This window comes from Vidua macroura, chromosome 3, assembly GCF_024509145.1.
Source record: "Vidua macroura isolate BioBank_ID:100142 chromosome 3, ASM2450914v1, whole genome shotgun sequence".
NCBI classification, from domain to species: domain Eukaryota; kingdom Metazoa; phylum Chordata; class Aves; order Passeriformes; family Viduidae; genus Vidua; species Vidua macroura.
Genome location: NC_071573.1, coordinates 99,497,222 through 99,509,500, shown reverse-complemented (window position 1 = coordinate 99,509,500; position 12,279 = coordinate 99,497,222). Strand labels below are relative to the sequence as shown.

The 12,279-nt window shown below is 37.7% G+C and overlaps 1 protein-coding gene across 5 annotated transcripts in view; it reads left to right on the top strand.

The window, feature by feature from the left end:
- Positions 1-12,279, top strand: part of MBOAT2 (membrane bound O-acyltransferase domain containing 2) — an 83,840-nt gene that overhangs the window by 54,436 nt on the left and 17,125 nt on the right. For all 5 annotated transcript variants that reach the window (XM_053974493.1, XM_053974490.1, XM_053974489.1 and 2 more), the window contains 3 exons: positions 2,918-2,973; positions 9,984-10,038; positions 10,841-11,024. In XM_053974493.1, coding sequence (XP_053830468.1) covers positions 2,922-2,973; positions 9,984-10,038; positions 10,841-11,024 — 291 coding nt within the window. In that variant the 5' untranslated portion in view covers positions 2,918-2,921. The remainder of the gene's footprint in view (positions 1-2,917; positions 2,974-9,983; positions 10,039-10,840; positions 11,025-12,279) is intronic.

Genomic DNA, 12,279 nt, shown 5'->3' with positions numbered 1-12,279 from the left:
CTCTTATGGTTGAGTTCATATTTTCTGTCATCTTTATCTTCTTACCTTCTGAAACATCTTTCTACATTTGTCTTGCATCCAAGTGTCTGCCTTCAAGCCAGATATCCAAGTTCCAGTTGTAGTCAGCAGAGATGTGATCGATGTGGACAGTAGAGGCTGGAGGGCATTTCAGCTGACCCACCATTGTCTACCTGAGCGTGAACTGGGTCACTTGTCAGATGCCCCTGACTCTGGACTACATCTGCACTGGCCAGAATGAGAGCTTGCAACACAGTCACATGCATAAATGCACTAGATTTACTGATGTTGAATTTAATTTCACTATTATTTGTGAAACTGTAATCCAGATGCTATCCCTTCCAGTTCACTGTAGGGCCCAAGTGTACAACCCTAGCAGTGATCAAAGTTCTAAACTGACTCTGTAATTGCACTTTATTGTTCTCATTCTCAAAATAATTAGTAGTGCTTGAGCACACCATCGCTCAGATGGGACTTTCAGATGTCCCATTGCTTTCAGATGTGGCTCTGATGGTTTGGTGGTAGCTCAGAGATTTCTGTTAGGTCTAAACACATCCAAAGATTCCCACATTCCATCCCTGGAGAAGTTCAAGGCCAGGTTGGATGGAGCAACCTGATCTAATTGAAGGTGTTGGCTCAGGGCAGGGATGATGGAGGTAGATGATTTTCAAGGTCCCTTCCAACCCAAACCATTCCATGATTTATGAGCTCTGTGCTCTGGACTGAACTGATCCAGCTGTCTGATTGTATGTTTGAGATGGCAGATTTAAACCACCCTTTCATACACCAATTTCGGAGCTTGATGTATGCATATCACATTAAATCTCTGGCATATACTGCATGTGCTCCCTTGACATGAGACAGAGATTACTTCCAAAACAGGCAGAGAAAAAAAACTTTCTCTGGTTCTGGGAAAAGAGAGTAAGCTCAAAAAAAAAAAATCCCTGAAGTTGCCTAACTAGCTGCTGAGCTCTAGTATGAGCAACTTCTTCAAAAGATGTTGGCATGGATTTGTATAGTGGTTAGCCCCAAAAGAGCTTTAATGTGTGTTTACCTAGATATTTCTCCTAGCATGCAGTGCTTGTCTGAGGTGCCCAAGCTGAGAAAATCTGCTCAAAATTTGAAGGAAGGTCTCAGTGCACTGACAGTGGAGAAAGCTGGGGACACCTCATGCTGGAGATGCAATTGCTTGTGCAAAGCTGTGTGGTCCTGGCTGCAGTACTAACAGATCCCAGCTGCCTCCTTTGCCTTTCTGCCAGCACCTAAAAGGGGTTGTTAAAATCCTGCTTCACAGCCTCACTGTGCCAGGAAGGACTCTTCTTCTTTTAGTCTCTGATTTTTGCTCCTCAGCCAAATTTTGATGATACTGGAATAGCCACTTCAGGAGAAAAAAAAAAAAAATAGAGTACCAGGGTCTGCTATGATAACAATGACAGATTTATCAGCTGGAATTAATGTAAGGGCTGACTGAGTTCCTCCTGGACTCCATCCTTCCACCAGGCAGGACCCATGCTGTCACATGTCTGCTTACAGAAGGAAAACCATTATGTTTAGAGGCAGCTGGGGATTTCTGCCAGCACCAGGCCTCCAGATTAAATGTTAGAAAAAGATATGAAGGATTTACCAGACTATCCGTTCCTGTTTGCTCTTCTTCCTTTATGACCCTTGCGTGTCACTCTAGTCTTGATATCAGGATTTTGGGGCACTGGTAGTACCACAGAAATTTTTTTCCCCTGACTGCATGTTGGGGACTGGAAATAATTGTGTGCTTTGAGACCATTTTAACCATTACCTAAAAAGAAAATCAATTTGATGGACTGAACCATATGGCAAAATACTGCCTTGTTAATGAAGGAGGACTTGATGGCTTTTGGATTTGTGTTTCTGTGCCAACTTAATATGTTATAAAAATGCCAAGTGCACTCAAGACGTGAACAAAACTAAGTGCCCATTGTACAGCATTATTATTTCATTGTGAGGGTATTTTGTTTGTTGGGTTTTTTTAATTTGGTGGTTGTTTTTTTGTTTTTTGGTTTGTGTTTTTTTTTGTCTCCAGCTTAGATACTTGTAGGTAAATTCAACCCCTGATGTGTTTTTTGAGATCTGATTTAAAAATTAAATTTCTAAATTTTAGTAGTTTACTTTATGCATTCCCCATTGCTTCCCTACCCCAGGGAGGGGGTTCGTAATGTTGAGATTCACATCAGGCAAAAGCTCTTAGACAGTATGAAAATGGTATAATTTCTCAGTACAAAACTGACCTGGCTAGCCAGGGTAGAATATTTCTTGGACAGTTTAAGATTCACTCAAGTGTGCCAAATTGAGAACAAAGTGAACTCTGTTTGAGCCAGCATAATTATGCTAAGTTTTTGTTTTGCCAGGTATGTTTATTTGGAGCAAATAATAATTCTCAATGGAAAAATCAAAGATAGGATCAAGTGTTAGTAGAAACCATGGAAGTGATCTGCATAGCTAAATAATTTATTTTAATATTCAACTTTGCTGTAATTTTCTTGTCCTTTGCTTATTGCTGCTGTATCTTACAATGAATATAATAGCTCTGTCCTTTCTTCTTTACTCTTCTCCCTGTAAAAAAAAATAAACTATGTTAGTAGAAAATAGTTGTGAAACACTTCAACTGTATTTGTAGAACCTAATGCAGCAATAAAAGACATGTGTTATCAAATACTGCATTTTAAGGCTTAAATTCTTCTAATTGCATTGAAAACTCTGCAATGGTTTGAGTGAATAAACTAAACACTTTGTTCTTGCATTGAAGATGTTCCAGCTTCGAGTAGTTAACCTTGACTCCTAATATAAATTTCCCATGGTATTTATAAGTGAAAGAAAATCCTGAATTTGTATCTAAATTGTTTTTTCTTCCTTTTTTTCATGACAGTCCAATGATGATAATTACACAGAAGATCACTAGTTTGGCATTTGAGATTCATGATGGTAAGATTTCTTTACTGTGTTTAATTTTCCATACAAAATAAATTTTACCAAAGTTCATCATGAGTCAGCGAATTACTTTAGACCCGTTTTGTGTTTCAGGGCAAAATAAATTTCTGTGTCTAATTGTTTCATTGATGCTTATTAATGAAAGTTCTGAGAAATGTTGCTCAGACTACAGAAGCTCTAAAAACGGTGACACTGTGCAGAAGACAGAAGTTATCAGAAGACAAATGACACTTCTGGAGTCAGTATCTAAAGAGCAATGATATTCTTTTGGGCTGGGGTATTGATTTTGAGAGTTAACTAAAGAACTTCCAGATTCAGAGACTTCTGTTGCTGACAGATGGATAGAAAAAGCACATGTAATTTCAGTTGTTGAGCACCTTTTGTTTTAAAATGCTAATTCTTGAGCGCTTCCCTAGTTTGTGCCATTTATGCTGATTTTTATAAAACCTTTGTGGGTTTCATTTTGTTTAGTGTCATAATTACATTCACAGCTACCAGATTGCTGTGAACAGGGAGATGATCTAATTATGTTTGTTTTTTCTCCTGTCAGCTGTATCCATCAGATAAGTGGGCCCTAGTTGTGACAGTGAATCCTAATGTTGGCTTTCATGGGTAGGATAGCTAGGCTTTTAGTTACCTCGAAATTCAAAGGAGCAATTTTCATTTAAAAGTTTGAAAATGTCATCTAATAAATCTGTCCAATTAGCTTGAATCACTTGGAGCTACAGATGTCAGTTGAAGATTTGGGAGTGTAGCTCCAGATACTTGGATCAAGACACCTGCTGTTCTGAAATTGCATATTAACATTGTGCATGAAGTTTAATGTGTTTCTGTCTCATATGCATCCTAGCTTTAGTGCTGTTGGTGCTTCATTTTTTTGTCTGTTCTTGTTAAGTGGCACTGTCTAGAGAAGCCTGTGGGCAAAAACTTTCAAGAATATGAAAAGTTGGGAAAAGACCTTTTTAAAGTATTTTTGTATGAATGAAAATAAATAATGCTGGGCTTATCTAGCTGGTCAAAGACATTGATGTTTACCTTCCAGAGAAAATATATTCAGAAGTAGTAATTTTGCAAGCTGTAATCAACTGAAATACAGAGTACACATGTTAGTGGAAACAGGTTATTATAAGGAAGTAATAGTTCTAGTATTAAACATGAAGAATGCTTCCTCTTACTATTAATTTGCTAGGGGAAAGAGCTATTCTGAATTTGCTGACATCATGCACAAATAGTGGAGTGGTGGTATGGAACAAGCATGTGAGTGTTCCTGGCAATCTTGAGACAAATGTTTCATTTAGACAGCTCTATTCTTAACTTTCATCATTAACTAACTAGATTTTTTCCTACTTAAATTAATTCAGATAATTTGTATTTTCTTCTGGATTTCTTTATAGGTACTACTGAATTTTCAGTATAAGTCTTGAAATTTTGTTCCTCATTGACCTCTAAATTCTTTGTCAGCCCTTGAGGAGTAGCTAACAGTATATTGGAAAAATTTCTCTGGTTGTGTCTGCAGTTTAGCAGATTCCTTGAGTTGGATGGTTGTAGTTGCAGTTGTGAACATGACTTTCAAAAGTTGATGTGACTAATGTGAATTCAGAAGCAACTGATAGTCTTGTGTCATGAGATGATAAGAAAATATGTGCAGGAGAGACTAAGATTGCATTAAAGCAAAGTTTTTTAACCTTAGACAACGTAAAAAGGATACTTAATGGAAAATTAATGAAAACAAGCCCTACTGTCAGTGGGCTTTTGTTCACTGTACAAAGGTACATGCTTGCACTGGAAATTACTTAGAGATATAGTTACAGGAGAAGAGATAATGTTGCAAATAATTCTAAGCGATTAATAGCATTCTGAGCCTCTAGTAACATCAGCTTGGCTATATTAATCACCAATTACTTTATTTTCTTCCCTCATTTTTTACCTGTATGTCCAAGGAGTGAATGAAAAAAACCAGCTGAAAAAAAAAAGTTGCTGTATTGGAACTTCCTGGTAAACTTCAAGATTCCAGTGGTCACTAGGTTGGTTTTTGGTAAAGGCCAGTCTTCTGGACTTGATCTTTCTATGGCAGCCAATTTGTTTGTTCTTTTCAGCTGGTTTCATTTGAAGGTCCTGGATTGAACTGAATGTAGCCACAAATGCCACTCACTCGTGCTGCATATTCAAGTGTCTGTCTAGCTAAGTGGATATGCTTGATTCCAAGCTGAAAACTAGTATGGAATCCCATACACAAATGACAGCTACCCTTGTAACTGTTACACCCATGTGCTCTGACCATGAGGAATTTTTTTTAAGCAGGGAAATTAAATGCAAGTTGCATACAATTTGGACTTGATGATCCCTGGAGGTCCCTTCCAATTCAGCCTATTCTGTGATTCGGTACTTTAAGCGTGCTGTAGAATATAAACATTACAGAAGTTTGCATGGATCACAAACTTACACCTGAAGAGATTTGGAATGTGCCTTTCATCTATTCTGATCTACATTTTAAACTTCACTCTTTGATATTTCTTACCTTGCAGTTCCTTGTTACTCAAATGAACAATGCCAAAAACGAGTAGTCTGGGTTAATGTTTCCTTTGTATTTTTGCTGATTACCCCTGGCATCTCACATATATATTCTAAAGGCAGAAATGTTTTTATGTAATTTGGAAATGCTGATGTCCATATTAATTCTTTATGGCAAGATTTACATTTATTTATGCAACACTTCAGGTGAATAACAGAGTTAAGGGAGAAAAAGATATTTTATTTTTATTAGAACAAAAATTTTGAAGCTGTTTAACAAAAAACATTGCTTTCTAATATTTCTGTTAATTATATCAGTGAAACTGCTATGGTGTGGTGCTGTTTTGGGATTTTTATTTTGTAACTTGTTGCTTGCTTATTATGGTTAGGAGTGTCTTTTAATGCTCTGTCTCCATCTACCTTTTTTTTTTTTTTTTTTTTTTTAATGTACACTCTCTTATGATAGTGACAGCATGGTGATTATTGTTGCAGTATCAGTTACCAAATTATTTTTTTATCATACGTGTCCGTAGTGGTTAAAGAAATTATATTGTATTTTTCCCCTTCTAAGTCTTCAAGTATAGTTTTGTGCCTGTTTTGCTTGTATGGCTCTCTGGATATGAAGACTTGTAAATTTTCTTGCTTTTATTTGTAGGTTTTTTTCAATTTTACTCAGTGGGCATTCTACCTATTTGCCTTTGTTGCTGCCAGTGTAGTAATAACAACTAAAACTGTTATTGTCTGTCTTTGGATTTTAAAATGTTTTAATAGCAACAAGCATTTGGGCTCAGCTGTTGATTCATTTCAGAACTACAAAATTTACTGTATTTGCAACAGAGCCTGCAATAGGATCTATGTTTATTATTAACATATAATCCTGTGCCTAAGCATCATTAGTTACTGATCAGCCAGATTTCCATACAAATATAAAAGTGGATATGTTTAACCACAAAGCTGGGGTGATATGTTTGTAAACACTGTTGTAGTGAGAGCTCAGAAGCAGTCATAATATCCCATAATAAAGTCTGTGTGGCAGGATAGTGGTGTGTGCCTAAGAGTGTTGGGTTTGTTGCCGTTAGGATATGGGCTCTCGAGAAAGAATGTAAACATAGAAATTCCTCGTGATCTAGACCACTTGGTAATTTTTTTTTACTGATTATTTATGTAATTCTTTTACCAAGGAAGGAACATAGGAGTATTTCCTGCTTTATCAATGAGAATATGGAGTTACAGCTGCTGAGTGACCAAATTGTTTCACCTCTCTAACAGATATTCAGTAAAACCTGTTTTCTCTAATCTCTGCTGTGTGCTTTGGTAGTAAGAAAAAGCTGCAGTTGTTGTGGTAGTCTCCTGCTTTAGGATAGAAGAAGGCAATTTTTAAATCCCCAAAGGAATGCTACAAAGCCTCATGAGTTCCCTAGCAGTTCCCTAGTGTGCTGCTGAAGTGGGAGTTCATTTCCAGTGTGTAGTAGGTTGGGAACAGCTATGGTTTATCAGGTCTCTGTTCCCATGGCCCTGGGAAGTAGTCAATGTGTATTTATTAATTCATCTCATAATGAATAAGCATCAATATAAGAGCACCTCTTCCATGTTTATTTTCTATGATTCAAAAAATCTTAATCCTAGCTTCCTGAAAGCTTTTGGGAGTATGACAGAGATCATCATGTTCTTGCATGCTGTGCTAAGATGATAAATGGGCCTCCAAGGCACTGAGGAGGCGTTTAAAAAAACCCCAACAAAACAGGGAAAGCCACTAACTTGACCTCAAATAATCTGCTGGCTGGAGGGAAACCTTTGTGAGATAGGGAAATGAAAAATTAATGGAGGCTTACTTGGGTGCAGTATGTTTTAGACAGCAAGTGCATTGCTCACAAAGTTATTTGGGCCTTAAATGGCTTCATATGTATGTATGTATATAACTAAAACCTGTTTTAAATAGATCATTTCTTTCCTTCTACCTCTCCAAAACCACAGATCATATTTGAGGTTTGAGGTTCTTTCCTCCTTTTTCGTCACACGTTTGTAATATGAAATATTTCATTTGACTAATTACCTTTATTTAATGGCTAATCTGGCTTTATGCAAGTTCATTTGGATCCCTTCCTCTTTCTGACTTCAGGGTAAAAGACTTGTATGGAATATAATGGCAAAGGAGGCTCCTGCTCCAGTCAGTTTGCATTGTGTGGGTTGTGACACTGGAGGCTCTGTATGAGACACTTCACTAGCTATGTGGTGGGATCTACATCCATCCATAGGTGTCTTTGTGTTAAATTTCTGTTTGTATTAAATTCAGAGATTCACTACCTGACAACTGTAATATTATGGACTTTAAGGGTACAGAATCTTTCAAAATGCTTCTTCCACATTTTTTATTCAGCACCTTTATCAGCATAAAAGTCTTTGCTACAGAACCAAGGAGAAGATGTGAAAATGTAATGATGAGGAAGAGAAGGTGATGCATTTTGAAGGCTGACCTAGAACAGAGAGTAGATGGAGCTAAATAATAAAGTAGGTATTTATTAGGAGGCCTCAATGGATCCACCTTGGGCAGCACAAGAGCCCAGCCAGGGCTACGCCCCAGGTGAACCCAAAATGGTCACAAAATGCATGACCGGTCACAGGGGCTCACACTTTTATAAGTTCTGGTCCATTAGCATTTTGGAGCTAATTGTCCAATTACAGTTTTAGGTTATGAAGTCCCATCCTTCTTGTTTTTCTCTCTTCAGTCCACTGTTGTTTATGCTTTTGGGCCTGAGATTTGGATCAGCTGTCCTTGGGTCCCCAGCTAGAGAAGGAATTGTTTTGTCCACCTACTCTGTGAAGAGAGCTTACCATCCCTTAATATGAAGCCCAGACCCACACACTAAAGCAGCACAGAATCTGAAAAATATAAAAGCTAAAACCTGAGGCATCAAAGGTGCTGCATGAAGTTAGGGGGTGATAATTTGTTCTTCAGTTTCTTTCCTTGAATGAGTCTTGTTGTATTGTGTGAATGGAGATAACTTTTGACTGTGAAGGATCAGGACCAAGGAAAGCATTTTCCCAGGTTATACTGAAAGAGAGGAGGTGGCAAGTTGGTAACTCCCTCTGTATTCTCAGCTTTGTTGAAGACTTAGTGTGATTTTGAAGTTATAAGTGTATGGTAGATCATGGCCACACTGGAGTCACACTAAGACAACAGAATTTCCTTCTTTGCAGATAACAAGTGTTTCCATGAGTCATAGAATTAAATTAGCTTTTACTTCCTCTCAGCTCCTCAATCTTTTTTTTGTCATAAGACTGACTGATTTTGATATCTAAAAAAAAAAAAATTGGCTCCAGTTGAAACTTACCCTGGATCAAGTATAAGGGCTCTCCTCTATGGATTTACTGGCATCAAGGAGTGGAGTTGAAGGCAACCTTTCTATGAGAGGAGGAGTGTCTTCTATAAAACTCCTATATTTGTAAAGCACATTAAGATTTCATATTTATATTGCCCTGCTCTTTTGTCAAACTTGATTGGCTGTTGGGTTTAAGCACTGCTGTGGAGGAAGATAATTGAAGTGTAATCCCATAAATTTGATTTCCTTTAGGAAGCGATGTGGATAAAGTTTTTAGTACTTGGAATGGCAAAGAAAAAATGCAAATGTGAACAGCAGGAAATGGCTGCATGTGGGAATGTCTGAGCTATTAGAGAAGGCTGCAGGAGGAGCTGAAGTGGTCATTCTGGCAGGTAGTGCTGGCTGGTATTAGCCAGGGCTATCTAAAGGAGGGAGATCTACTTTTTTTGTTCTTCTGAGTTAGTGTATTTCATAAGAAATGAAAATGTTGAAAGTCTTATTTTTTACTTTTCCCTTTCATAAGAGTACAGATTTTGAAGACTAGTTTTCAGGGATAGGTCAGCACATTTCAGAAACAGCCGCATATGTCAATAAGGTAAATTTAGTCTTGCTGCTGAACTTAGACTTGGACTGCCCCCTTCTGCTAGCAGGGGTTAGAGCTTCTTGTTAGTGCTCAGGAAAAATGCTGTGGCACCCTTCACTGCCATGCCTGCTTCACTGGAGCTTGGCCACAACCTTTACTTGCAGTGCAAAGCTGTTCTTGAGGTGTGCCATAACTTTCTAGTTGCATCAAAACTGCAGAGACTATTGACCATGTTTGGGCTTGTCTTGTTTCCAGAATTGGAAATAGTGTTTTAAAACCTTTAAAGTCTTGACTAATGTATGAGAATTGGTTTTGTTAACACTTTTTTCAAATTGTCTTAATGTTTTCCTGAAATCCACGTGATTTCACGTTTAGGCACTGCTGGATATAACTGAAGATATGAGAGTTTGTAATTTTGTCAGTAAGAATTGTTTGATCCAACTCCAGCAAAAATGTTATGTGACATAATAGCTCTGAAATTGCTTGAGGCATTAAGAAATTACATTGCAGCATGAGGCTTGTTCTGCTGAGTAAAATGTGGGGGGATTTAGCTTTTCTTTATTTTTTCTTTTTCCTGTCCTCTTCCCTAGGAATGTTTCGGAAAAATGAAGACTTGACTCCATCACAGAGGTGTTTGGCTGTAAGGTAGGCTTTCAGACATTCTGTTTTGGGGATGTTTTGTGTGTTTTCTTAATGCTCTGTGCAGTTTCTACAGCTCAGGTTCAAGACAGAGTTTACAAGATCATGTAGAACAGATTCATGTTTTTATATATTTTTAGTTTATTTTGTACATCTGTTCTTCTGAAAAATATCACTAGGAGTAGATTTTATAATTATTTAGAAAAAACATTCTAAGTTCTATGCAGTCTATGCAAATGAATGCCATATCAGATAGGAGACTAGTAAACTGTTAGTACACATATGAAGTAGCTGGTGAAGAAACATAGTTAAATTCTGTTTTTCAGTATTTAACTTGCTTTTTCTCATTTCTTTATTCAGTGCACTTGAAATTAGTATGTTGTTTTGGGCAAGAGAGTGTTGAGACATTTGCTTTAAAAAAAATTATTGCCAGTTAACCCAAACCTTTGTTTATTGATTCAATTGTTGAGGCAAAAATAGAGAACTTAATACAGTTGAACAAACACTCAGGAAAACAGCCTTCCCTTTCCTTCTTTGGGCTCAGCTTCAATCAAACACCTCTACTGAGCAAGGAGAAATTCAGTGGAGTTCAGGAGGTCTGTCTCAAAATACCCAGTATGGATTGGAAAGAAATGCTATGTGTAGAATTTTTCAAGCTGTGATTACAAAAGACAGACAAACTGCTCTTGTCCATGTGGTTTTTCCTGCAGTTAGAGTGAGTGATAGCATGGAGTATGACTTTTCCTGCTGTGGAAATCCTGAAGGACTGCACAATCCATCTCACGAGTTGCTTGTCTTTGAATTACAGACGCATGCCAAGTCTACTGGAGTATTTAAGTTACAACTGTAATTTCATGGGTATCCTGGCAGGCCCGTTATGCTCTTACAAAGACTATATTACTTTCATTGAAGGCAGATCATACCAACTGCAACAGTCTGAAGCAAATGGGAAGGAAGATACAAAGTATGAACAAACGGATCCTTCCCCAAATGTAAGATGTATGACTCTTGCAGAGCTGATGCTTATGGAATCATTGCATGGAAAGCTTGGTTTGCACTCTTCATTTACAGGCGTAGCTGCTGAGCTGAATCTGGAGTTCATTCATCAACGGAATAGTTCCCTGTTCAAAAAGTTGTATGCTTATTTTTTAAAGGCAGGTTTTCTCCATGGTTTCCAGTCTGGATCTTGTGGATAAAAGCAGATTAATTTGGAGCTTCCTAACAAGCTTATATGGTAAAAAGCCATCTTTAAATGAAAACTGTTCATGCACGTTCACTTGAAAGCATGTATTGTGCATAAAAACCCAGTCAATATGTAACAAATTGAAAAAGTCATAGAATGAGTTTCATTTTTCATGCTTGCAGTCATGTAGAGAGGTATTAAAGATGGATTTTGATCTGAAGGTGTAGTAAAAGATGTACTAGCCGTAACACTGTGAACGATATTCCAAGACACTTAAGTATTTTTTTTCCTTTGATCTGTAATTGGAGAAGAGACTAAATACATTGAGAAGATACTCCAGTTGATCATGCTTTACAGGAGAGATTGTATGACCTGAATTTAAATCAAAATCTCACAAAACTTGTTACTTTTAAAATTTGGTCCAATTAAGTTGATGCCCAGAGTATAGAATATTATTTTTTCACTTTTATTGTCTTAAACAGTAATATATCAGGCATTTAAATTTACATGTACCTAAGATAATTCTTATCTCACGTAAGAGGTGGGATTATCATGGGGTCAGTTAGAACACTTCTCATGGATGTCTTTTGCAAATTCCAGCACCAGTTGCCCCTGTTCTGCTTATCTTGTGAGATCAGCTGTTGCTGGAGCAGATGGAGGCATTCCCACATGATGCTGCTTGTCTTGTCCTACCATCCAGAGGTTACGGCCCCACAGCTGGGCCAACAGGGAGTGCCTCCCAATCGGTTGGGGCATCTCCAACCACTTCCATCCTTGGAAAGTGGGTAAGGAGTCCTTGCAAGATTTCATTCTACCCATCTTGTATGAACATAGTAACTTGCACAACTGGAATCTAAACTCCTGGCTGGAGGATAACACTTGAATGTGCTCCACAAATTGACAGAGCATGTGAGCTCATACAAGTGAGCTGTGTAACAAGGTAGGAAGAGTGAAAGACACGGAGAATTCCTTGTGTAAAGCAGCATCACATGGCCCATGCTCTGCTTTGATGTGTTGTATCTACAAAGTTGTAGGCACTTTTGTTTCTAAACATTGCTTTGTCC